Genomic DNA, 26,682 nt, shown 5'->3' on the forward strand with positions numbered 1-26,682 from the left:
GCATTCTTACACATTAGCGAAGGCTTTTAGGATTAGCCCAAGTTCCAGGCGTACGGTTAGTTGGGCATTTTTAAAATTAGCGAGAAAAAAGTGAGGGTCGCGTCTATTCGACTCACCCTCGTTTTTTTTTTTTTTTTTTTTTTTTTTTTTTTTCACGTGCCGTTCTTCACGCTGGTACCTAGTCTAGTCTGTGGGCTGAACCAGGGCGCTAAAAAGGAAGGGTTCCTTTTTAGCGCCCTGGGCTGAACCCAGGCCCTTGATATCGGCAATTGATTGGTTTCGTCTTGATCATGCACATTCAAGTTATCCTGGAATCTCTCTTCTTCCTGGTTTCAGCCCGTATGTATTTAATAAGGAGAGTCCAGGGACTGGACTAGCTGTTACCCAACATGGCCCCTAACTAACCAAACGCCTGGAACAGGTGTGAGTCTGCAGACTGATTGTCAGTTCCCAGCCACACCGACCTCGTGGAAATTTTGACTTCGCTGGTCTTGAAAGATTAAAAACGAACGAAAATCTTCTGGGTATGAACGAAATTTAGGGCCATTTTGGCCGATTTCCGATGCCCCGGTACAGGTCACAAGTTCAGATAAGATCATTTAATCCGAAAAGAAATGTGTTATCGTGATATTGCGGTCATCTGAGTCCTGTTGTGTTGACATTTCCGCTCCTGTGGCTAGCGTCTGGCTCGATTTCCACTGAGCCGCTCTTCGGCAAAATGACAAATGCGCATTGAAGCTGAATTGTATGTTTTTAGGATGAGTATTTTCCATGGCAGCTTTTCCAAGCGTCTCCTTTGTCTTATCGTGTTGTTTTGTGTGATTTGTTTGTTGTATGTATACGTTGTGAACAAGCATGGATTTCGGCGGATAGCTAATGGCATCACGTAAGTAAAACATTTTTTCTGGATTTCAACCGAGATGTTGAAAGATATAGATCCGTATTGAAGCGACTTACTCACAGATCACATGTTTATAAACTGGAAATGTTCGTTCTGTCTATGTATGTTGAGCACAAATTTGCTATCACCCGACGAAATGAATCTGTAGAAAAGGCGCAGTTTAATAATCTGGCGCTAAATCTTCGATTCTGGTATTTCTGAGTTATCCATTTCGAACTTAGGGATATTATTCGTTGACAACATTAATGTTATATATTCAAGGTAAATTTCGAGAATTCGTAGTTAGGTGGAAGTTTAAAAGCAATATTGGATGTGGGATTGGATGTATTAAAAAGCGAAAATTCTTCGGTTTAACTTCCGGCCAATTGATTGCAGTGAGCATGAATTCGATCAAGAGAAAACAAGGGGACCCTTATTTTCTCTTGGTTCGATCTTCCGTAGAAAAATCAGGAAATTTCTCGATTGGCCTTGGAAAGATCGAAAAGTACTCCACTTGCAGGATAACATAGTAGTAGAATTGCTGGTTTTCTAGTGACATATTTTAAATATTTTTACAACGAGTTTTTTTTGGTAGACAGACAAATCGGATGACCTCTTTATCCGGCCATCCTCGTCCCCAGATTCCTTTGATTTTAGCGTCCCGCTGCGGTCATGCTAGACTTTCAGAACTGTGAAAACTCGTGAGGTCGAGTTGGATTTCGAGTTGGATTTTTGAGTTGTATTTCGAGTTGGATTTCGAGTTAGGATTTCGAGTTGGATTTCGAGTTGAATTTGCGAGTTAGGATTTCGAGTTGGATTTTCGAGCTAGGATTTCGAGATGGATTTCGAGTTAAAATTTCGAGTTGGATTTCGAAATAGGATTTCGAGTTGGATTTTCGGGAGTTAGTCTGTCTCGTTACAGATCTCTATCAATTTTCATTCCCCTTTTCATCTTCGCGTCATCAAATTGATCCAAGATGAAAAATGTTCTTTAATATTTTCGGTGTTGTAGTACAACACCGAAATGTCGATGCTTATTAACTTTAGTCCGTGCGCGCGTAAACTAAATACATCTGATGCATATTGTAAGGCACTTGACGTCAAAAAATCATAATCAACCATAAAAAATAATGGCTGTATAAGAAATACATTTCCTCGTACTTAAGTGTAAAACATCGTTTTGTATTTTTATAGCTTATAATGTAGGTATTTGATAACATTGCAAAACCGTTTGTAGCATGTTTCGTTATATAATGTGCAACCCATTAGCTAGACTCTGGCGTTAACCAAAATCCAAAAAAAAAAAAAAAGAATAGTGGTACCTGTATGAATATTAACAGAGTTTTTTTTTCATGGGGAGGTTGCAATTCATAGCAACGTAACACCTTGAGTTTCCAAAGCAAAATGTCTCGATCTGCAACCTTCCCCACAAAAACAAGAAATCCTTGAGAACTGGTACCAGTTTAAAAGAAATTGGGATCAAAAAGCGGGATTAAGTTTTGTTATTAATTAAACAAATATTTTATCAATGCTTTTGCTTCAGACCTTAACGATTGATGATCCGCGGACAATAGCACCGTCAGAAACTTCACTTTCTCATTTTGAACACATTAATTAACTAACAACAGTAACAATTGTAACCCATGACTATCGACACTTGAGCCAACGCAGTTTTCTCCGATACCTGTGATAAAACTTTCTGTTTTTATCCACATACGTGTGAAAAACGAGTTAACATTCACACTATGAAAATCATCGAAAAACGGCCAAAGGGTAGGTAACTTCCCTGTTTCTCTTTTATTAAAACATTATCCACCTTCTAAAAAAATACAAAGAATTAAGGCTTTCAACAAACATTTCAGGTATTGTGATACATATAAGCTGTTATCGACTCATAAGTTGGTAATTTATACTTTCGTAAAAATTGGTTGTGTGGAATGCGTCCACTTCCTCGTGTTTGGCAGGTGTTTGGCATTGGTTTATACAGCCGTTATATCCCCAGGCTCCGCGCGCTCAATTTAACTCCTGCCTAATTCTCAGCCCTTACGAAAAAAGAGAGAGGCCTCTGCGGAGGAAAGAGTCTTATAAACACGATAAAAGACATAACTTACTGCACTGCACTTCTTTGATGAACTTCTTCTGCGTCAAGTCAGATCTCCGTTAGCAGTTGGTTCTCTGTTGAGAATGGGATACGATCTTAGACGTTTTCTCTTTTAAGGGGTTCTAATAAGCCAATTAGAAAACAAAAATGACAGCTGACGGCTAACAATTGACAAATGAGGCATAAAGGTAAACGCGATCATTGAGCAGAGGTTTCTAGCGCCAAAAGTTTGCCTAGAAACAGCATATGCCAAATGGCGTTTCTTCAGGGAAGGCAGAGTTTTCTTTATTCAAAATACCTAAAAATTATTTCTTATCAGATAAATTTTAGTTCCCGATTCTTTAGATAAGTCGTAAGTTACAAAGAATAAAAACGTGACGGAATGAAATATTTTAATGAGAAAATAGAAAATTACTGACAGCTGACATTCGTCAAATAAGTTATTAAGGTACGTGCGATCACTGAGCAGAACTTTCTAGCGCCAGATTGTTGCCTAGAAACAGCGCATGCCTAGTGGCGTTTCTCTATCACTGAGCAGAGCTTGCTAGCGCTGGAATAAAATTGTCTAGAAACCTCACTTGTAAGCCAAGCGGAGAGTTTTCTACATTAAAAAGCCTAAACATTATTTCTTTAAGCAAGAGACCGCACTTTCTAAGGGTTTACTGGCGTAATAAAACCACGCGGGATGTTGGAAGAGAATTCAGTGACTGGATTAGGAGAACACGAGAAAAGCTTAATAATAACAATCTTTTATTAGGAAGCTCCATCACTAAAAGTGGTTTACGTAAAGGTCTTAACACTAGATATATATTATATAATGATACAATTAAAATCAATAAATAAGAGCTAAAACCGAAATATATAAATATTTGCAACATATACACTACAAGGATTAAAAATACTTAATTATAAAAAGCAGAAAAAAGACACTTTTAAAAAATTGGCAAACTTGCTGAGTTTCTTACAGTTCTCTATAACACATTAGTAGAAACTCGGCTGTGTTCTATTGGAAATCCGCGAATCTGATTGGTTCTCCCACTGATTTCTATTCGCCGATAGAAAACAGTCGCGCGCTCGCGTAGCTCTTTAAGCGGTAAATTTTATTGATTTTTGTCTTCAAAGTGCACAATATTGTAGGTTTTGGACTGAAATCCTTTAGAGTTTCTACTAAAACAATTAGACTACTCGCCCTCGTTTTCTATGAGCGATAGTCAACTCGGCTGCGCCTCGTTGACTATTTGCTCATAGAAAACTCGGGCTTGTAGTCTAATTGTTAATTAAAGTCTTTGAAACAGTGGTACCGCGAACGATGTTTTCCCCAATTGTATTTGATTTTGGGGAGCTTTATAATTCCTTTATTGCGAGTATTGTAGGAGTATATGTTACTCTTTCTTAAGATGTTATGGTCATCGGTATCAAATGCCTTGGTCGAATCTAAGAACACTGCACCGCATAGCTCTCCACTCTCCATATGCAATAGGACATCATCTGCAAAACTGGTGAGAGCTGAAGTTGTAGACAGCTTGGGACGGAAGCCAAATTTTTGAGGTTAAGCTTGTAAATCATTAGCCTCCTTCGCAGACGTTCTTTGGGCTCGTCACGCGTTTCTTCCCCACGAACTTCTGTTATACGATAGACGGGTGCTGATTGTTTTTTTCATAACAGAGGCAAACCACCGACGAACAGAATTGGTAGCTCGGTTAAGCAGACGTTCGTGAGACAGAAACGCGTGACGAGCCCAAATAACGTCTGCGAAGGAGGCTGGTAAATGAGGAGCGTTAGGCGAGTGATTTACATGCTTTTAGACTATTCTTCCAACATTCCAAGTGGTTTTATTACGCCAGTAAACCCCTGGAAAGTGCGGTCTATTGCATTTATGGAATACTAAACTATAGAAAACGTTGTTCGAAGAAATATAAATCTTGTTAAAATTTCGAGATCAACTACTTGGTTATTGGTCGTTATTCTCAACACACTCATCGAATGACTCGGTCAGAAAATCAAAGCGGCTGAAAGAATAAGACACAGGTTCAGCTCCACGCTTAGAATTTTACTGATCAACACGGCAAAAAATTTTAAAAAGTAATAAGCTATAATAGTCAAATGAAAGGAAAGGAAAATGACAATCGGTTAAAAGCAGAAAATTTGTTCAATGTTTTAAAAGTACTTTCACGAGGAAATTGGCCGGAGTCATTCTTAATTCGCGAGAGTGAATGCACGAAAACTTTGCAAGTTTACAAATTTCACAGACTGAAAAATGACAGCTGACGGCTAACAGTTGACAAATGAGGCATAAAGGTTGTTGATTTGTTGCTACAATTGCTACAATTTCTGCCCAGTTTACTTTGTTCCTTCCTGACTAACTTCCCCTGGGTTTCTGAGGATGAAACACTCTTCTTACCAATACAGTAAGTTAAGCCTAGCTGTTTCAGTTTTTTATTGAACGGACTTCATCATCAATGCCTTGTGAGCTTCCAAATTGACTTCTTGTACAATCTTGACGTTGGGTTTCTGTCCAAGATGTCCTCTCCAATCCACTACCATTTGACCTTGAGTTAAATGCCCATGAAGCTCTATTGTAGCATACACACTTGTCTCCTTTGTTACAATCTCTGGTTGGACAGCTACTGCCACGGCGAGAGGATCACAGCAGGTGTAACCTTCACCAAAATGTGAGTGAGTCCGTTTTTTCTTGTAAAATGTGCTACTGATGTTTGAAATCTTCTGGGCAAAATCTGACTTCTTTGTTCCTTGTCCACAGTAGTGATCATAAAACTCCCAAGGGAAAGCATGGTTCAGGGAAAATTCCCATGTTACCATGGAAACTGGACAGGTCAGCTGATTCAATACGACATGGGCAGCTTCTACATCAAAATGGAAATTAAATTCAGCGCTCACTGAGGTGTTGCCTTTCGCTTCATAGTTGCCTCCCATGATGACAACATTTTTTAACTTGGAAGCAATGTTTGGATCAAGTCGGCAGGCAAGTGCAATATTAGTCAACGGACCAATAGGAACCAAGGTGATTTCACCAGCATGTTGGTCAACAAGCCTGATCAGAGCATTTACAGCATGTTCTGACTTCAGTAATGACATATCTGGGTGTGGAATGTCTTCAACATCACCCATGCCATCCACACCATGAAAATAGGATGCAGAGTCCTTTAAATCACCTGTCAATTGACAAAATTGTGCAAATTAATATCAACAATTGACAGACAGGCATGGGAAGCGAGTTCTCATGCATGTTTGCACATATCACTGGCTCCCCTTGGGGTGGGCTTTTAATAGTAATATACAGTGATAGTGCAATCTTGAGGATTTTCCCGAGGGGCAAGGAAATATTTACACCATCAAATCCACCCTTCCGGTGGTTGGCCTTGGGTTAACCTCAGGAGAAGCAATATCTAAGGGATATAAATACCCCAGGTATACACCCACAAAATTCCTATAACAGCATGTACTGCCCAATAGGGTCGTAATTTTGGGCTCCCAATCTAGAATCCATATTTTTAGAGACAATTTCTAGAACGAGCATGATATTTCGAATGGACAAAAGTTTAAATTATCAGCAGCCAAAATGGGGTGTTAAAAAATTGACCTTTTTCTAGAATGGAGTATCATTTTGAATGCAAATTCCTTCTAAAACAGGGTGCTACTTTGGAGACCAGGGCGACACATAACCACCCAAAATATACCTGAATACCTTCCCCCCCCCCCCGGAATAAATACCAAGGCATTACGAAACTAAAAGTACGTAGCCGGATCACAGGCAGACCACCCTATGTGTTCGTAGTTAATTATTGTTGTTGACATGAGACGAACAAAAGAAATTTTGAAATCTATAAGAGCTACTGAAATAAAGCTTTGGAAATTAAATATCTAAACTACATTTCGCTCTAAATATCTCAATGAAGTTTAGTGAAACGTTTATCGACTCAATTGTTGCAATTCTTCGCCTGCGTGGGCCGTTTTAAGCGCCTTTTTAACTGATTTAGCCGGCCGAAGGTGGGTAATAGAGAAAGAGGAGACAAGGCTTGCAAGTCGGCGGCCGACAGCAGCGACCTCCTCCACTTCAAACCGGAATTAACACCAAACTTCTGAAAATCTCACCTGTCTGACGACGGCTATCGATCGGTGAGTTGTTGCTCTATCTCTTCCTTGAATTTGAACTTCATCCCTCCAACAATTTCCGAGAAAATCCACGCTGAAATCATGCATACGGCTTGCTGACTATGATCGGTGCTCAACTCAGCGACCAGAGAAATAACATCATCGGCCGGCCGTTTCAAATTCACCAATCAGTGCTTGGCATTTCGCGGCAGCCCGCCGCGGCTCAAAACCTGATTGGTGAATTTGAAACGGCCGGCCGATGATGTTATTTCTCTGGTCGCTGAGTTGAGCACCGATCATAGTCAGCAAGCCGTATGCATGATTTCAGCGTGGATTTTCTCGGAAATTGTTGGAGGGATGAAGTTCAAATTCGAAAGAGATAGAGCAACAACTCACTGATCGATAGCCGTCGTCAGATAGGTGAGATTTTCAGAAGTTTGGCGTTATTTCCGGTTTGAAGTGGAGGAGGTCGCTGCTGTCGGCCGCCGACTTGCAAGCCTTGTCTCCTCTTTCTCTATTACCGACCTTCGGCCGGCTAAATCAGTTAAAAAGGCGCTTAAAACGGCCCGCGCAGGCGAAGAATTGCAACAATTGAGTCGATAAACGTTTCACTAAACTTCATTGAGATATTTAGAGCGAAATGTAGTTTAGATATTTAATTTTAAGAGCTTTATTTCAGTAGCCCTTATAGATTTCAAAATTTCTTTTGTTCGTCTCATGTCAACAACAATAATTAACTACGAACACATAGGGTGGTCTGCCTGTGGCCGGATCAAAGAAACTTAGCTCTCAGATTAAGAGGATAAAACAGCCCAGATCCAAGAGTAGCTGATTAGGTTAATGAAACATAATAATAACACCGCCATTTCTTACCTAGCAATGGGCCGGCTGCTCCTTTGAAGACAGGAATATCTGTTCTATCGCACAACTCCAGGACTTTGAGAACGTTGACACAAACTTTGTCCAGAGGAGTATTGCCTGCTACGCAAGTGATCGCAACAACTTCGACATCTTCTGCTGACAAAGCAAGAAGAATGGCTTGTGCATCATCGATGCCAGCATCGCAATCAATAATCAACTTTGTCTTTGCCATGATTTCAACTTCCTTCACCAGCTTCGCTACAAGAAAGGATGGAATGATCAGTAATTTGTCTCACCCGCTGCAAGCTGGTCAGCGGTGCATTGCGAAAGAAAGAAGAAACGGGAGATGAGGGGAGGGGTCGGTGGTACATCTGCTTGCCTTCGATCGACTCAAATGGGGCGGGCCCATTCTTGCTAGTAACAACCAACCTCGTTCGCAGGGCAAGGGAAAAGCCCTGGGAACGAGGTTGAGTAACAACATCGACAACGACGACAACAAAATGTATTCTTACTTTCTGACACTTAGCCAAGCTGTTCAAAGGGTAACCGTAAATCGCCGAAGACCTGCCATACGGAGGTTGAGCCTGCAATACGAGCGGCGGGCAAAACTGAGTTTTCCTACGTCATCGTTTTAAACATGAAGTGACACTTCACTGTCGACTAAATGAAATATATGTCGATTTGCCATTGTTTTTCTCCACTCGATTGGTCGAAAGCTGTATTTTCCCAAAGTTAATAAAAATAAAGCCCAACACGAACCTTTTTCCTACCGCCTTGGAACTAGTCTCACTGATATTGAGTTTCATTTGATGATTCGCATCCCAAAACGTTAAAAAACTTACAGCGAAAAAGTTTGTTGGTAAGCGCGTCGTCGGCTGCCCGGCATCTTTTATTTTGCAATTGTCATTTTTCAACCGCTGCTCGTCCGCTAGAAATCACTAAAATGTACATCCATGAAGATATCGATCTAAAAATAAACGACTTCAAACGATGTTCAAATTCGGCGTGACAATAACTCTTTAGCAAGCAGGGCAACTGAAGAAAAAATGAAGTGAAAATAAATATATTTTATTTTGAAATATAAAACTAACTTCTACTGAAAGATCTACAGCTTTCAATATGTGCTATAATTATAAAGTCAACTAATATGATTAGGCAGCCTCTGTCAGTATTAGTCAAAACCAGTTTAATCCTAAGGTAAGAAAATGAATAGACCTTAAACAGTGGCTGTTTCCTTAATGTATCAGAACACCTTGATAAAAAATATTAATACCGTTTAAAAATAAAATTTATGGCGTACTATCAACTGAAGGGGCCAGGGTCTGTGCAATAGCAAGGAGAGCTTTTTGCTTTTTTAACTAAGATAAAATCCTGGAGATAAAATTCAGTGATCAGCAGTGTTTAAACAGTACTAATCAGTTACAACTCCAAAATATTGCAATTGTTTCTGATAAAGTAGCACTGAAGTGGTCATAATCTATTAACCAAGAAAATAAGCACTAAAATATTGACACATTAAATCTCAGAATCAATCATTGTTAACAGCTCTTCACATAAGGGTTTCTGAAGTCACATAAGTAGCCACTATCAACTTACAGAACTACAAATTCTGAAATCATTATTTTAAGCTTTTTGGCAACTGGATTACATCCTTTACAAGGATAATGGCAAGGCTATTCTTATTTTAAAAAAAGGATATTCACAAGGTGGTATCCATTTTAAAAGAAGAAAACTTTTTTGGTTTGTATTAGGGTCTTAACACGCCTGAAAATCTAATTCTAAAGATAGAATCAAACAAAACAAACCCTGAAAGACAAAATTCAAATTATTATAGTCAACTCTTAAGTATTAAAATTGAAGTGATATTAATTTTATACTTAAATTTAACAGTCCTTTAATAAGGACTTCCTAGTATTTAATGAGAATGAATCTTTATAGTCCTACACAAAATTAAAAGCTCTTGCCAAATAAAATGAGACAAAACATAGCAGTTCACAGAAAAATTATTGCAATCCTTAAATTGGAGAAGCCTGACTCTAGTTGAAATTCAACAATTGAAAAGTTGATTTAAAAATTTCACTCTAATTTCACTCTTTAAATTTCACTCTAAAAGATTTATTATTTCCTAAAGTTAGGATTTCAATAATACATAAGCTTAACTTATAAGCTTAAGGTCGCGCAGGACCCTTGAAATCATTATGTATGTATTTATTTAAAGAGTATGCACGAACTGCGACGACTGAAACCGACAACAAACGAAATATTCATAAAAAAATTTTTTCTCAGAGTTCTTTGTAAAGTAATTACACGGTATTGTTCTCAGCCTCGCATCCCGTGCGCTGGAACATAGCGAATTATCATAATTAGATTCACAGCTTTAAATAAAGCACACGTTGTTGTAAACATCGACTCGGAAGGTCTTCGGAAGCCTCAAAACCTGCAATTTTGTGTCCAAGTTTTCTCCGCCGATATAGAATTTCAAGAGTTGATTCGCGAGGAACATAAACTTGGTGTACTCTATTGTGTTCTGGCTAGAGCGAATTTTTAAATTTCCTTCTCAAAATGAAGATAGCATGTTTCAAAGTTTAGATTTCACATTTTACTCTCTTAGAAGCCATTAACTTGTAGCAGTTTTTGAAATCGAAAATTTCGTTCTAGTGGGAACACAAAAGAAGTTACGATTTATCACTAGGCTATATAATCATTTAATTTGGTGCGCTGTGCTAGCTGAAAACTTGGACACAAAATCGCATTATCTTCAGTTAAACTTTGAAGGGCTTGTAACATCACAGACAACGGTCATCTCTCAGTGAAAGGACAATCATGATGTAATTCCATCATCCCTGAGTATGCTTATTAAATTTTAGAGGAATCGATATTCAAAATGTAGTGAATTAAAGCTTTACAAGACAGCACTCCAACAAGAAATTTGGCTAATGAATATATTAATGAGCAAGGGTCCTGCGCGACCTTAAGGTCGCGGGGGACACCTTAGGCTCATCGTTATGCATTTATTTAAAGCCTATGCACGAAGTTCAACGACTGACATCGAGAACTTTACGACGAGATATTTGCATAAAAAATACGAGCACGCGCGCGTGATTTGATGTGTTTGCGTCTGGAATTGTTTGTCTCTTTGAAAACGCATTGTTCTCATCATAAAAGCGTGGAATATAATTACCATAATTACCATTTTGAAACCGTTTTTTGATCGGGACATCTTCGGAAATCTCAAAGTTTGGACTTTTCCGACAATTTTGTGGCAGAGAACTTAGCGCGGATATAGAACTTCATGAGCTGCCACTGCAGAGAGGTAAACTAGGAATACTGTAGTGTGTCATAACAGAGGCGGAATTTTAAAAGAGCGCTTTTAGAAAGAGGTAGAAGGCATTCAATTAAAATTTGCGCATTTAAACCGCCATAACTTGCTGGAAAACTTTAAATTAAAAAATCCGCTTCTGTTATGACACTCTAGAGATATTGACTGATTAGTTTTTGACAAGATCACAGTGTGCTGTCTCCTACTCGTTCTACAAACTCTGCCACGAAATCAAGTTCTTCTCAATTTGGCAGTATCGTGGCTATAACATCGCCGTAGGTACAATCTACCAAATAAAAGATGACATACATAATCTTTTAACATTTCTTTATGTCTCTGTAAAATTTGAGCTTAATCGCATTCATAACAGCCGAGGAATAAGCGTTTTAAAAGATGCAGGTCAAGCAAAATTTCGCTTCATGAATTTATTCATGCTGTATATATCCCCCGCGACCTTAAGTTTACATTCACAAAAACAACACAGATTTTGTAATTCCGTAATAATTTAATACACTCAAGATACCACTTTACAAGTCACACAAAACAAAGTTTCTACACTACATTTTCTACCTGACAAGACCAGTCTACCCGAAATGCTACAACGGTTTGAAAGGCATCCAAATCTAGCGAAGGCCCTTAAACCTTGAAAATCCAGACTTCAGCATGTCCTTTTAATTTACTATCCATGACCTGAACTACAGCTGCGAAATGAACAATCTCCACAGTAGCACTCTACTCAACGCTGGTTAGAGAGGCGTACATATAAACAGGAGATCAAACTTTTAAATGAGTTGAAGGAGAAAGGGAATGATTTTCGCTTCCTCGATGAAATGTGCTTGAATCCTCGATGTCGAGTCCAATCGACCATAGCGTCGGAGTCTTCAAAAGCAACATGAATTTCACCCAGCGATCGCCCTTCCAGCAAATCAGACACAAACAGCATCGCACACTAACTAAAATCAGTCGCTGCACTTCGTTGAAAAAGACTGTGAACTCAGTAAAATAAAAAAAGGAACGACAACAGAAACCACCACTTCGACTGCTAGCCATGTTGAACATTTTTCGCGCCTCACTTCATGTAATTTCTCTGTTTTTTCTCGTTCACCACAACCAATCAGAGAGCGTAAAACGAAAGTGACGTAGGAAAACTCAGTTTTTCCCCGCAAACGGCCTCTGATTGGTTAATTTGAATTTTGCTAGCGCGTACCGTATGGCAGGAAGACGCTGGTTGATAGCAAGTGGATAGCTTTATTAGGGCTGTCTCAAAGATAATCGAAATTTCCCCCCAAAATTGCTTAAAATTTCTTGAAATGTTGCTCAAAAGTTGCTCACAATCCAAAGAGTTGCTCGAAAGTTGCTCCCAAAAATCCAAAACGTTGCTTTAAACAAGACGCTAGCAGAGCGTTCACTCCGGCCCTGGAAGTGACATAGGGGTGGAGGAGTGTAACGCGATCGCCCCTAAGAACGACTGCGTGGGAGGCTACATTTTCACCGGTTAATTCAGACCGTCAAAAACTTTTGCCTACTTCTGCCCTTTGTTCCATTCCGGGTGAAAGACATTCTTATATAGTAGCCAAGGCCTTTAGGATTACTTCAAACTCAAGGTGTACGGTTGGACGGTAGTTGGGCATTTTCACCAACAAACCGATCCACACCGACCCAACGGACGTTGCGCGCTGATTTTATATTTTGCCCTCCTCGCATCCTCGGGGACATTTTGACTTCGTTGGTCCTGAAAGATCGAAAAACGAACAAAAATCTTCTGGGTATGAAGGAAAATACTTTAAAAAATTATTTAGGGTCATTTTGGCTGATTTCCGAAGCTCACGTAGAGGTCACAGGTTGAGACTAGATTTTTAAAATCCGAAAAGAAATGTGTTGTCGTGACATTGCTGTCATCTGAGTCCTGCTGTGTTGACATTTTCGCTCCTGCGGCTAGCGTCTGGCGCGTCAGGCTCGATTTCCAGCAGCTTTTCGCCTAAACGGACAAAAGTGCATTGAAGTCATTGGATTGTATGTTTTTAGGATGAGTATTTTCCATGGCAGCTTTTCCAAGCGTCTCCTTTGTCTGATCGTGTTGTTTTGTGTGATTTGTTTGTTGTATGTTTTCGTTGTGAACAAGCATGGATTTCGGCGAGTGGCTCGTGGCATCACGTAAGTAAAACATGTTTTCTGGATTTCAACCGAGATGTTGAAAGATATAGATCCGTATTGAAACGACTTACTCACAGATCACATGTTTATAAACTGGAAATGTTCGTTCTATCTATGTATGTTGAGCACAAATTTGCTATCACCCGACGAAATGAATCTGTAGAAAAGGCGCAGTTTAATAATCTAGCGCTAAATCTTCGATTCTGGTATTTCTGTCATTATCCATTTCGAACTTAGGGATATTATTCGTTGACAACATTGATGTTATAAAAACACTTTGTCTGTGGCGATCGGTAGACGTAATTTCAGTAGAATGATTCATTGATGTTATATATTCAAGGTAAATTTCGAGAATTCGTAGTTAGGTGGTAGTTTAAAAGCAATATTGGATGTGGGATTGGATGTATTAAAAAGCGAAAATTCTTCGGATTAACTTCCGGCCAATCGATTGTAGTGAGCATGAGTTCGATCAAGAGGAAACAAGGGACCCTTATTTTCTCTTGGTTCGATCTTCCGTAGAAAAGTCAGGAAAGTTCTCGATTGGTCTTGGAAAGATCGAAAAGTACTCCACTTGCAGGATAACATAGTAGTAGGATTGCTGATTTTCTAGTGACATATTTTAAATATTTTTACAACGAATTTTTTTTTGGTAGACAGACAAATCGGATGACCTCTTTATCCGGCCATCCTCGTCCCCAGATTCCTTTGATTTTAGCGTCCCGCTGCGGTCATGTTAGACTTTCAGAACTGTGAAAACTCGTGAGGTCGAGTTGGATTTCGAGTTGGATTTTTGAGTTGGATTTCGAGTTGGATTTCGAGTTAGGATTTCGAGTTGGATTTTCGGGAGTTAGTCTATCTCGTTACAGATCTTTATCAATTTTCATTCCCCTTTTCATCTTCGCGTCATCAAATTGATCCAAGATGAAATGTTGATGCTTATTAATTTTAGTCCGTGCGCGCGTAAACTAAATACATCTGATGCATATTGTAAGACACTTGACGTCAAAAAATCATAATCAACCATAAAAGATAATGGCTGTATAAGAAATACATTTCCTCGTACTTAAGTGTAAAACATCGTTTTGTATTTTTATAGCTTATAATGTAGGTATTTGATAACATTGAAAAACCGTTTGTAGCATGTTTCGTTATATAATGTGCAACCCATTAGCTAGACTCTGGCGTTAACCAAAATCCAAATTAAAAAAGAAAATATTGGTACCTGTATGAATATTAACAGAGTTCTTTTCATGGGGAGGTTGAAATTCATAGCAACGTAACACCTTGAGTTTCCAAAGCAAAATGTCTCGATCTGCAACCTTCCCCACGAAAAGAAGAAATCCTTGAGAACTAGTACCAGTTTAAAAGAAATTGGGATCAAAAAGCGGGATTAAGTTTTGTTATTAATTGAACAAATTTTTTATCAATGCTTTTGCTTCAGACCTTAACGATTGATGATCCGCGGACAATAGCACCGTCAGAAACTTCACTTTCTCATTTTGAACACATTAATTAACTAACAACAGTAACAATTGTAACCCATGACTATCGACACTTGAGCCAACGCAGTTTTCTCCGATACCTGTGATAAAACTTTCTGTTTTTATCCACATACGTGTGAAAAACGAGTTAACATTCACACTATGAAAATCATCGAAAAACGGCCAAAGGGTAGGTAACTTCCCTGTTTCTCTTTTATTAAAACATTATCCACCTTCTAAAAAAATACAAAGAATTAAGGCTTTCAACAAACATTTCAGGTATTGTGATACATATAAGCTGTTATCGACTCATAAGTTGGTAATTTATACTTTCGTAAAAATTGGTTGTGTGGAATGCGTCCACTTCCTCGTGTTTGGCAGGTGTTTGGCATTGGTTTATACAGCCGTTATATCCCCAGGCTCCGCGCGCTCAATTTAACTCCTGCCTAATTCTCAGCCCTTACGAAAAAAGAGAGAGGCCTCTGCGGAGGAAAGAGTCTTATAAACACGATAAAAGACATAACTTACTGCACTGCACTTCTTTGATGAACTTCTTCTGCGTCAAGTCAGATCTCCGTTAGCAGTTGGTTCTCTGTTGAGAATGGGATACGATCTTAGACGTTTTCTCTTTCAAGGGGTTCTAATAAGCCAATTAGAAAACAAAAATGACAGCTGACGGCTAACAATTGACAAATGAGGCATAAAGGTAAACGCGATCATTGAGCAGAGGTTTCTAGCGCCAAAAGTTTGCCTAGAAACAGCATATGCCAAATGGCGTTTCTTCAGGGAAGGCAGAGTTTTCTTTATTTAAAATACCTAAAAATTATTTCTTATCAGATAAATTTTAGTTCCCGATTCTTTAGATAAGTCGTAAGTTACAAAGAATAAAAACGTGACGGAATGAAATATTTTAATGAGAAAATAGAAAATTACTGACAGCTGACATTCGTCAAATAAGTTATTAAGGTACGTGCGATAACTGAGCAGAACTTTCTAGCGCCAGATTGTTGCCTAGAAACAGCGCATGCCTAGTGGCGTTTCTCTATCACTGAGCAGAGCTTGCTAGCGCTGGAATAAAATTGTCTAGAAACCTCACTTGTAAGCCAAGCGGAGAGTTTTCTACATTAAAAAGCCTAAACATTATTTCTTTAAGCAAGAGACCGCACTTTCTAAGGGTTTACTGGCGTAATAAAACCACGCGGGATGTTGGAAGAGAATTCAGTGACTGGATTAGGAGAACACGAGAAAAGCTTAATAATAACAATCTTTTATTAGGAAGCTCCATCACTAAAAGTGGTTTACGTAGAGGTCTTAACACTAGATATATATTATATAATGATACAATTAAAATCAATAAATAAGAGCTAAAACCGAAATATATAAATATTTGCAACATATACACTACAAGGATTAAAAATACTTAATTATAAAAAGCAGAAAAAAGACACTTTTAAAAAATTGGCAAACTTGCTGAGTTTCTTACAGTTCTCTATAACACATTAAAGTCTTTGAAACAGTGGTACCGCGAACGATGTTTTCCCCAATTGTATTTGATTTTGGGGAGCTTTATAATTCCTTTATTGCGAGTATTGTAGGAGTATATGTTACTCTTTCTTAAGATGTTATGGTCATCGGTATCAAATGCCTTGGTCAAATCTAAGAACATTGCACCGTATAGCTCTCCACTCTCCATATGCAATAGGACATCATCTGCAAAACTGGCGAGAGCTGAAGTTGTAGACAGCTTGGGACGGAAGCCAAATTTTTGAGGTTAAGCTTGTAAATCATTAGCCTCCTTCGCAGACGTTCTTTGGGCTCGTCACGCGTTTCTTCCCCACGAATTTCTGTTATACGATAGACGGGTGCTGATTGGTTTTTTCATAACAGAGGCAAACCACCGACGAACAGAATTGGTAGCTCGGTTAAGCAGACGTTCGTGGGACAGAAACGCGTGACGAGCCCAAATAACGTCTACGAAGGAGGCTGGTAAATGAGGAGCGTTAGGCGAGTGATTTACATGCTTTTAGAGTATTCTTCCAACATCCCAAGTGGTTTTATTACGCCAGTAAACCCCTGGAAAGTGCGGTCTATTGCATTTATGGAATACTAAACTATAGAAAACGTTTCTCGAAGAAATAGAAATCTTGTTAAAATTTCGAGATCAACTACTTGGTTATTGGTCGTTATTCTCAACACACTCATCGAATGACTCGGTCAGAAAATCAAAGCGGCTGAAAGAATAAGACACAGGTTCAGCTCCACGCTTAGAATTTTACTGATCAACACGACAAAAAATTTTAAAAAGTAATAAGCTATAATAGTCAAATGAAAGGAAAGGAAAATGACAATCGGTTAAAAGCAGAAAATTTGTTCAATGTTTTAAAAGTACTTTCACAAGGAAATTGGCCGGAGTCATTCTTAATTCGCGAGAGTAAATGCACGAAAACTTTGCAAGTTTACAAATTTCACAGACTGAAAAATGACAGCTGACGGCTAACAGTTGACAAATGAGCCATAAAGGTAAACGCGATCATTGAGCAGAGGTTTCTAGCGCCAAACGTTTGCCTAGAAACAGCATATGCCAAATGGCGTTTCTTCAGGGAAGGCAGAGTTTACTTTATTCAAAATACCTAAAAATTATTTCTTATCAGATAAATTTTAGTTCCCGATTCTTTAGATAAGTCGTAAGTTACAAAGAATAAAAACGTGACGGAATGAAATATTTTGATGAGAAAATAGAAAATTACTGATAGCTGACATTCGTCAAATGAGTTATTAAGGTACGTGCGATCACTGAGCAGAACTTGCTAGCGCCAGATGTTGCCTAGAAACAGCGCATGCCTAGTGGCGTGTCTCTAACTCACTATCACTGAGCAGAGCTTGCTAGCTGTTTTCGGTTTTTTCCCTGAAGGTCCTTTGCTCTATTTTAATTAACTATGGCGGGCTGGAAAATTCGTTGTAGTCATCTTAGTAAGTTTGCATTTCCATCGTTCATGAGAATCATATCTTCTGTTTCTTGTCAACTGATAAGGTAAAATAAAACATTAAACTAATGCTAAGCAATTCTTCGTCCTTACGCGACGTAGAGCGTAGTTACATATTAGGTTTTCGACCAATCAGCGCGCGCTTCGTATCTCAGTTAAATTTATTCAGATAAATTTTAGTTCACGATGCTTTAGATAAGTCTTAAGTTACAAAGAAGAAAAAACGTGACGGTACGAAATATTTTAGTGAGAAAACAGGATGTAAGAAATTGAAAATTTGCAGCAACGAGGAATACGCACGAAATTACTGGCAGTTGACATTCGTCAAATGAGCTATTAAGGTACGTGAGAACACTGAGCAGAACTTGCTAGCGCCAGAATGTTGCCAAGAAACAGCGCATGCCTAGTGGTGTTTCTCTATCACTGAGCAGATATTTCTAGCGCTAAAATATGACCTAAAAGCCACACATGCGTTTCTCGAGGGAAGGTAGAGTTTTCTACATTTAAAAATAACACAAAAATTATTTTTTATCACGCAAATTTTAGAAGAAAAAACGTAACGGTACGAAACATTTGAATGAGAGAACATAATATTACAAATTGAAAATTTGCAGCAACGAAGAATAAGCACGAAATTACTGACAGCTGACAGTCGTCAAATAAGCAATTAAGGTACGTAAGAACACTGAGCAGAACTTGCTAGCGCCAGAATGTTGCCAAGAAACAGCGCATGCCTAGTGGTGTTTCTCCATCACTGAGCAGGTATTTCTAGCGCTAAAATATTACCTAAAAGCAGCACATGCGTTTCTCGAGGGAAGGTAGAGTTTTCTACATTTAAAAATAACACAAAAAATATGTCTTATCACACAAATTTTAGAAGAAAAAACGTAACGGTACGAAACATTTGAATGAGAGAACATAATATTACAAATTGAAAATTTGCAGCAACGAAGAATAAGCACGAAATTACTGACAGCTGACAGTCGTCAAATAAGCTATTAAGGTACGTGAGAACACTGAGCAAAGCTTGCTCCAGAATAAAAGTTCCTAGAAACAGCACATTCCTAGCGGGATTGATTTTTGCTTAATATAAAAATACTGGAGCTGAAAGCTAGAAATAAGGTATATCCTGTAAGATAAATAAAAAAGTTCAAATATCGCCTAAAACTACTGTAAAAATCGTTAAGCTAAAAATGCTAGCTTTCGCCGATGCACGGCATCATCAGGGATTGAAAATATTCCGCGTGGGCCTATGCTTAAATGTAAAGTAAAATAAAATGTGTCAAAAGCGTAAAAATGCGGGAAGTAAAAATGCGGGAAGTATGTGCAATGCCAAGCGAATAAATATATGTTATTTGGCGGCCGGGAGGTCCGTATTGGAAAAAAACTGTTTCCCAGCACAATTTTATTCTGATAAACAGTGCCAAACTAAATGAAATGCGTAGCGTCTACGTACGGCACAATATTGTGAGAATTAAATTGTCCGTTTTTAATCAAAGGATCTCATTTCCTTGAATGATGGCAAATAGTGTTCTGTTTTAGCAAAGCTTGATAGATAAACAAGGCAGTTTAGATAGAGTCTATAAACCGCGTAAATTTTACCGCAATGGCGTGAAAATCATTGCAAAACGCACAAACAACGCGACGGCAATCTAAGAACGGTAAACTACAACTCGATTTTGTTGAGAAAGAAATAATTATAATACTCGCCTTTTGAAGAACTTTGAGGCCCTTATTTTCACTGCTTTTTAGTCCTTTCAAATTTGCAACGGTTGATGAACAGTTATTTCGATTTTGCAGAGCAAAACTTTCATGAGTTCGTTCGTCTCTCGCTGCAAAATGATTTCGCGCGGAACTGAGCGGAACTGCATCCCGTTCCGTTGACCGCGGTCAGGATCGGAAAATTCCGCCCGCTACCAGAACCAATCAGATTGCAGGATTCGGTTCATCTTTCCCGCTTGCGCGCTGAGAAAAAAATAAAGTAAGTAATAGTAATTGGACTGGTGGTGAGTGGAGTACAACTCAGAGAGTAATCGGGCGAGTAATTTCAAAATCGGCTGAGCGCGCAGCGAGAGGCCGATTTGAAATTACGAGCACGACTACTCTCTGAATTGTACGACACGAAGTCCAATTACTAATTAATCGTATAAATAACAAAATTCGAGGTTAGGAAGTCTTTGAGAACCTTTTTTGTAAAAAAAAGTCATAGGTCAATTCAATTGGTTGTACAAACAGTGGGAAAACAGCAAGAAAGAACACATTTATATGCGCGTGATTGACGCGCGAATGGCGTATAGTAGGTGTCCAATTACAGTTATCCAATTTGGAGGTTGCCTCAGTATTTACCGAGTTAGGATTTCGAGTTGGATTTCGAGGTAGGATTTCGGGTTGGATTTTCGAGTTGGATTATCGAGTTGCTTATTAGCCTACTATACACGCCGGTTAGCCTACTATGCACTCCGGATTCACTTCGGTTCGCCTACTATGTACTCTGGTTAGCCTGTTTACGGTTAGCTTTTAATAATTGTAATGGTTTTGCTTTGTCAAAAAAAATCCTGACTCGAAAATCCTAGCCCGAAAATCCAACTCGAAAATCCAACTCGAAATTCTAACTCGAGAATCCAACTCGAAATCCTAACTCGAAAATCCAACTCGAAAATCCTAACTCGAAAATCCAACTCGAAATCCAACTCGAAAATCCAACTCGAAAATCCAACTCGAAATCCAACTCGAAATCCTAACTCGGAAGTTAGTCTGTCTCGATGTGAGATTGGATGTATTAAAAAGCGAAAATTCTTCGGTTTAACTTCCGGCCAATTGATTGCAGTGAGCATGAGTTCGATCAAGAGAAAACAAGGGGACCCTTATTTTCTCTTGGTTCGATCTTCCGTAGAAAAATCAGGAAATTTCTCGATTGGTCTTGGAAAGATCGAAAAGTACTCCACTTGCAGGATAACATAGAAGTAGGATTGCTGGTTTTCTAGTGACATATTTTAAATATTTTTACGACGAGTTTTTTTTGGTAGACAGACAAATCGGATAACCTCTTTATCCGGCCATCCTCGTCCCCACATTCCTTTGATTTTAGCGTCCCGCTGCGGTCATGCGATACCGTAAAATTCCGGTTATAAGCCCCCCCCCGCTTATAAGCCCCCCCCGGTTATAGGCCCATCAACCTAGAAACAAAAAAATACATACGGTTATAAGCCCCCCCCCCCGGATATAAGCCCCCCTCTACCGGATGACAGTATTGAACAGGGCTTTATTTATTTATTTATTTATTTATTTATTTATTTATTTATTTATTTTAAATGATGCTTTTTGTACGTTTTTAACTTAAAAACGTATTTCGATCAATACTCCCGAGGCTCGTTTCGAAACGTTGTTTTTTCTTCCGCTTATAAGCCCTCCCGAATATAAGCTCCTCCGCTTATAGGCCCACACAAAAACCCTTACGAAGTTGTATAAGCCCAGGGCTTATAACCGGAATTCTACGGTATTAGAGGGATTAAGCATGACGTTATACGGCAAACGGCAAACACGAGTTTGCCTTTCATTTTGTTACCTTTTTTATGGAATTCTAAAATTAATCTCTTATAAAAATAGGGAAAAAATCCCACATTCACGACAAACACAAAACTACTCATTTTCGCATACGATCGCCAAACGGTAGACGGCAGAAGTTGAATTTTTGCCGTTTGCGGGAAAAATAAACGTCATGCTTAACTTTTCTATTGCCCAAACCACTTCACGTCAAGGAAAAAAAATAGCAAGTGTTTTCAAGTTTGTCGTTCGTACGGATTAAAATATTTGTCAGTCGAAACCATCCTTGGTTATTTTCGCGTCTTTAGGGACGGACCATTATTTTTTTGGAGGGGGGGGGGGGGATGAAAAATATTGAAAAAAATTGTTTGCAGGGCCTGGAAAGACAAAAAAAATTGTTTGCAAACACGATATGTATAACAAAAATTAGTAAGAATTTCGAAAAAAAAAATTTTTGCAGAGGTGCATAAACTAAAAAAAAAAGAGTTTGCAGAGGAACATTTTTCATCCCCCCCCTCCAAGAAAATAATGGTCCGTCCCTTATTACTCCTTTGTTGTTTTTCTACATTACACAACTATTATTTTGAGGTTTTCTTCAATTTGGATGAAACCAGAAAAATGACTTAAAATTGTGTGACGTTGCTTCTTTAAATGACGGTGAGGTTTTCTATTTCCATTACAACCTTTTTCTTCTCTCATCCGATGTTCGCGCGGAATGACTACATGTATTGGTTCATTGTGGCACTGCTAGCAAGTTCAGCAACTTCGAAATTTCACTGGATGCTAAAATTTCTTCGAATTATGGATGTGTTCCATTCTAGTCCCAATAGCCCTTTTGTTTCTCACGAGAAAACGAAAGGCTTTGGGGACATAGGATTTTTGAATTAATTCTAATTTTTTTTGATTGGCTGTTTGGAACAAAGAATTTCTAAAGGGAAGTCGAAAACGTAAGACTCTCTCATACATTCTTTTGAAACGTCATGACTGCATACATGAAGACCGGAAGTCCTAGAATCTAGGACTGGAAATTCTGTGTCCCCAGAGCCCTTGGTTTCCTCGTGCTATTAAAAGGCCCAGCCGGCTAAGAGAAACGAAAGGGCTAAAGGGACGAGTATGGATGTGTTCTTGAGTAAAGCACTTTTTGTGTGGGAAGAGGATGGGCCTGGTTATAAGGCTGAAACAACAATCGGAGAAAACGGAATCGCTTTTGGCGGTATGCTCATCATCATGTTTTGCTATCCTATTCAGTTCCTGGTGCAATCACAGCGCTCTGAAGTTGATTTTTTTAAATTAAATTTTTAATGCTCGTGATGGTCTATAACGTATGTTTGAAACAGTTTCTGTTGTTGCTGTTATTGTGGAGGATACGGGAAGAGGCGGTGGAAATCTATTACCTGATTAACTCTAGACTATGTGAAGTCCCTAATTTGTTCTCGGGGTTAGACGAATAGGTGAGTAGCCAGCTCGCCCGAGGAGACGCGACGCACGGCGACGGAGAAAAAAAATTCTTGGCTCTGCCATTCTCGTCCCCAGATTCCACGTTCCTTCTAGTCTGCGCCATGTAGACCTGTTAGCATGCGCAAAGTACTCGTTCTGTATTTTTAACCAATCAGATTTGAATCCGCCAATCGTGGACTCTGGTGTTGGGGCCGGCCAGAGGTCTCAATCCCTGGCGCAGACCAGAAGGATCGTGGGCGCTGTGGACGAAAATGGGCTCCTGCGCGTCAGGAGCATATCATTCTGATGATATGCTCATGCGCGTGTCAGCCACCCCGCTGACCGACGAACCAGAGGACTTGCATCAGATTCAAGTGGACGACTAGACTGGTAACTGAGGTCACTAGCTCCCATCCCAGGCTCACTTGCGACCTTCGTTTCAATCCGTCACTAGATACATATTAGCCTGCATGGCCGGCGTTCAAAGGGGAAGGAGAAGGGGAGTTCGAGCGCGAAGCGCGAGGTGCGAGGAGAGAGCGCGAAGCGCCATCGGAGAAGGAGGGAGGGGAACGCCTGCAATGACGACATTGTTTTTTTCATACCGCCCCTAAAGTACGAGTCGTCTGCTTGCCCTCTCATTTTTGTCTGGCTGTCAAAATTATCCAATCAGATCGGTGCCGATTTTCGCGGGGAATAAAACCCTTCACCGCTTGAATTGCTTATCTTATTTCTTTTCTTCTTGTCTTCTTGTCAAAAATATTGCAAAACAAAATCTCATGGTAAATCAGGTCAGATATGTCTTCCCTCCCTCCTTCTCCGATCGCGCTTCGCGCTCGAACAACCTCGCACCTCGCGCTTCGCGCTCAGTGCTCGAACTCCCCTTCTCCTTCCCCTTTGAACGCCGGCCACGCAGGCTAGATACATATTTAAGATCTTACATGTTGATCTTACAAACAGTTTGGTAACTAGTTTTCTTTCCTTCTACAGGAACAAAAATGCCACAAGTATTAGTCTACTTCCAACACAGCCGAAGCAAGAAAAATGCTTTCCTGTTCAAAAAATTCTTTTTCTTAAAACGCATAAAACCGGCTCGAGTACCATGGCCAACATTTTCTTTCGTTATGGAGACTCCAGAAACCTTACGTTTGTTCTTGGAAGGCAAACACTTCTAGGCTGGCCAAACAAATTTCACATCACCTCTCCTCTTCGATTTTTCGCCGAGGAACCCAACATATTGTGCAGTCACGCAAGATTTAACAAGAAACCAATGAACTGGCTTTTTCCAAAGAAAACCAGCAAGTATATAACAATTCTCAGAAATCCCGTGGACAACTTTGAATCTGTTTTTAATTTTGCTCATCTTGGCAAATCGTTCGGTTTGGCAGACAATATGGACTCTTTGGGGAAATTTTTAACAAAGGGCGTGCTATTTAACCATTCCCGTCCGAATCTAATGACTTATTTGGCAAGAAATCCTATGATGTTCGATTTGGGTTTAAGCTTCGAGTATTTTCAAAATCTTACCGCTGTTAACGAGTACATCCATTTTCTGGACAAAGAGTTTGACTTGGTTATGATAATGGATTACTTTGATGAGTCACTAGTGTTAATGAAACGGCTCCTTTGCTGGGAAATTGAAGACATTCTGTATGTTAAACTCAATGAGCGACTTGACAAGGAAAAGGCTGCAAGTTTGAGTGAGAGCGTTCAAGAAAATATCAAACGCTGGAACAAGGCAGACGTGTTGCTATTTAATCATTTTAACAGAACGTTTTGGAGAAAAGTCAAGAATGAAGGGCCTAGCTTTTATGACGATATTTCTGCTTTTCGTCGAAGGAAGAAGGAGATAAGGCAATTGTGTTTAACTGACGAAATACGACTTCAACACGCTTATCATGATAAATTTGTGAAGGGTTATTCACTTAGAAATGATCTGACGCCGAGTTCAAAAGTTCTGTGTGAAAATCTAGTGAGGGTCGAAAACTCTTTCCTTGAATACCTGAGAAACAAACGCACAGAGAAATTAAGGAATGCTGGACTGGATCAAGAGGTCAGTGTTAAAAAAGAAACTGGCTGGAATGTGGCGAAGGATTTGCAGTATAAACCCGTAAAAACTCCAATAATTGATGACACAGATTTTCAGACGATCTTTAACTAGCTATATAGCTCATTTCGTCAGGGTCCAGTGTTTCCCTTCTCCCCTGAAAAAAGACTCATTTCTCGACGGAGACCGTACACTTCTCAAAGAAAATAAAAGAACTGATACACTGTTTCTACGACCGATATTTTAAGCAACCACGACAGCACCCATTAAAAAAAAATAACATAGGCGGCGGAGCAGGGATGAGGGCTGTAGTTCCCCCCCCCCCTCAAACGATTTTCTTTTCGGGGGGGGGGCTCAGCCCCCCACGTTTTGGTGCCGAAAATATCGCGAGCGCAGCGTAAAATTGGTTTGTCAAGATATTCTGTCTTGTGAGTGAGTTCAAATATCTTCGAAACTTCCTCAGTTGGAAGTTTTCGAGAAACTTTGTTTATCTTCGGAAATGTCCGAAAACGATCGGAAACGTTCGTATGGCCCTCGAACAACAATCAGAGAATCTTCGGAAATCTTCGGTCTAGAAACTGCTCAGAAATAAAACAAGTTGCCAGAACGGAAAAAAGTTGCTCTAAATATGAAAACCTACCAAGTATTTTTAGAATTAGGACAGTCTTAGCCCCCCCCCCCCCCCCACGTTCCAAAACGCTCCGCCGCCCTCGAATTAACTTGAAGCCCGCGATAATCTAGATTCATTTAGTCTGTCTATACGTGTCAGAGCTATCCCAACCTAAATATGTAAAAGATAGCGTTCAATTTTCCAAGGAAATCTTAAACTCGCAGTTGTAGTTGACGTTCACACGTAACGCAAGTACAGTCCCTGAACTCTCCCTTTCGTGGACTCTCTTATCTCCCGCCTGGCCACTGAATTAGCCAGTCAATTTTAAGGAAGCATTTTACTCGACTTTCCCCTGCATCCCCTTCTTTTCCTCGGTGGTCATTTCTGGCAAAAGTTGTGTATATTTCACCAGTTATATAGTGTTAACGACAGTTTAAAACTGTGTTTGAAACTTGCCTTTGAGTCTAAACGGGGCTGCCTAAGTGACGAAGGCGATTAGATTAGTAATTTGTAAACATCAGTAATAAATGCACTATTGAGCTTAGCAGACAGTCGTTGTATATGAAACATACTCAAAACGAAGGGCGCCTACCATTTGTAGGGAAAAATCAAGAAAAAGTCTTCTATCTTCTTTTGACAAAAAAAAACGATTACCAAACGAAGAGAGAACGCGCGAAAGAAGTTTTTGCAAGAGGAAAAGTCCCTTATAGTCTATTTGTTTAATCTGTCTCCAACGATGCTTCTGTAGCCTAGTGTCCAACCGGTGAAAGGAAGGCCATAAGCTCGAATCCAGTTCAGAAAATTTGGATTTTTCCCATAGCTTGTGTTTAATACTGACAAACAGACACTTTTTCCGGAAATTTTCCACTTGCAAACTTTCGTCGCGCGCGCGTACAATTACAAATTTTCTCGAGGACAATTTTTCTTCTGCAATTTAAAACTTTCCGTTAGGACACATTACAATTGAAAAAGAAAAGTCAATTTTGAGGTATTTTTACTTCAGTTTCAAACCGAGCAGGAAAAAACGCTTAAAATTGTTGAAAAATTATTAACAATATAATGGTAAGCAAAAGAAGCTGGAATTTATGCTCACAGCAAATTTCTTTTGCTTTCATTCGTGAACGCGCAATTGCTTTCTTTTTCCGCGGTTTGTGA

General features: G+C 39.3%; 2 protein-coding genes across 3 annotated transcripts; one reads left to right on the forward strand and one right to left on the reverse strand.

Moving 5' to 3' along the window:
- Positions 1-276: 276 nt before the first annotated feature.
- On the forward strand, positions 277-26,092 carry LOC144645356 (galactose-3-O-sulfotransferase 2-like). 2 transcript variants are annotated; one of them, XM_078504908.1, is made up of 2 exons: positions 277-886; positions 23,861-25,570. In XM_078504908.1, the coding sequence occupies exons 1-2, from the start codon at positions 726-728 to the stop codon at positions 25,029-25,031; spliced, it is 1,332 nt and encodes a 443-aa protein (XP_078361034.1). In that variant the 5' UTR covers positions 277-725; the 3' UTR covers positions 25,032-25,570. The 2 variants fall into 2 exon arrangements, with proteins under 2 accessions (XP_078361034.1, XP_078361035.1); XM_078504909.1 differs by lacking the exon at positions 277-886 and adding an exon at positions 13,002-13,428 and having other exon boundaries at positions 23,861-26,092.
- Positions 5,382-8,461, reverse strand: LOC144647040 (nucleoside hydrolase-like). The gene is made up of 2 exons (XM_078506784.1): positions 7,968-8,461; positions 5,382-6,154 (listed from the first exon to the last, which is right to left on the reverse strand). The coding sequence occupies exons 1-2, from the start codon at positions 8,185-8,187 to the stop codon at positions 5,418-5,420; spliced, it is 957 nt and encodes a 318-aa protein (XP_078362910.1). The 5' UTR covers positions 8,188-8,461; the 3' UTR covers positions 5,382-5,417.
- Positions 26,093-26,682: the final 590 nt, after the last annotated feature.

This window comes from Oculina patagonica, chromosome 3 (genome assembly GCF_052425735.1).
Source record: "Oculina patagonica isolate OP01 chromosome 3, crgOcupat, whole genome shotgun sequence".
NCBI lineage: Eukaryota > Metazoa > Cnidaria > Anthozoa > Scleractinia > Oculinidae > Oculina > Oculina patagonica.

Excerpts from the sequence above, each read along its gene's own strand:
- LOC144645356 (XM_078504908.1), top strand. The coding sequence starts at position 726 with ATGCGCATTGAAGCTGAATTGTATGTTTTTAGGATGAGTATTTTCCAT. Across the intron at positions 887-23,860 it reads CGGATAGCTAATGGCATCAC|GAACAAAAATGCCACAAGTA; the intron begins GTAAGTAAAACA and ends TTCCTTCTACAG.
- LOC144647040 (XM_078506784.1), bottom strand. The coding sequence starts at position 8,187 with ATGGCAAAGACAAAGTTGATTATTGATTGCGATGCTGGCATCGATGAT. Across the intron at positions 6,155-7,967 it reads AGCAGCCGGCCCATTGCTAG|GTGATTTAAAGGACTCTGCA; the intron begins GTAAGAAATGGC and ends GTCAATTGACAG.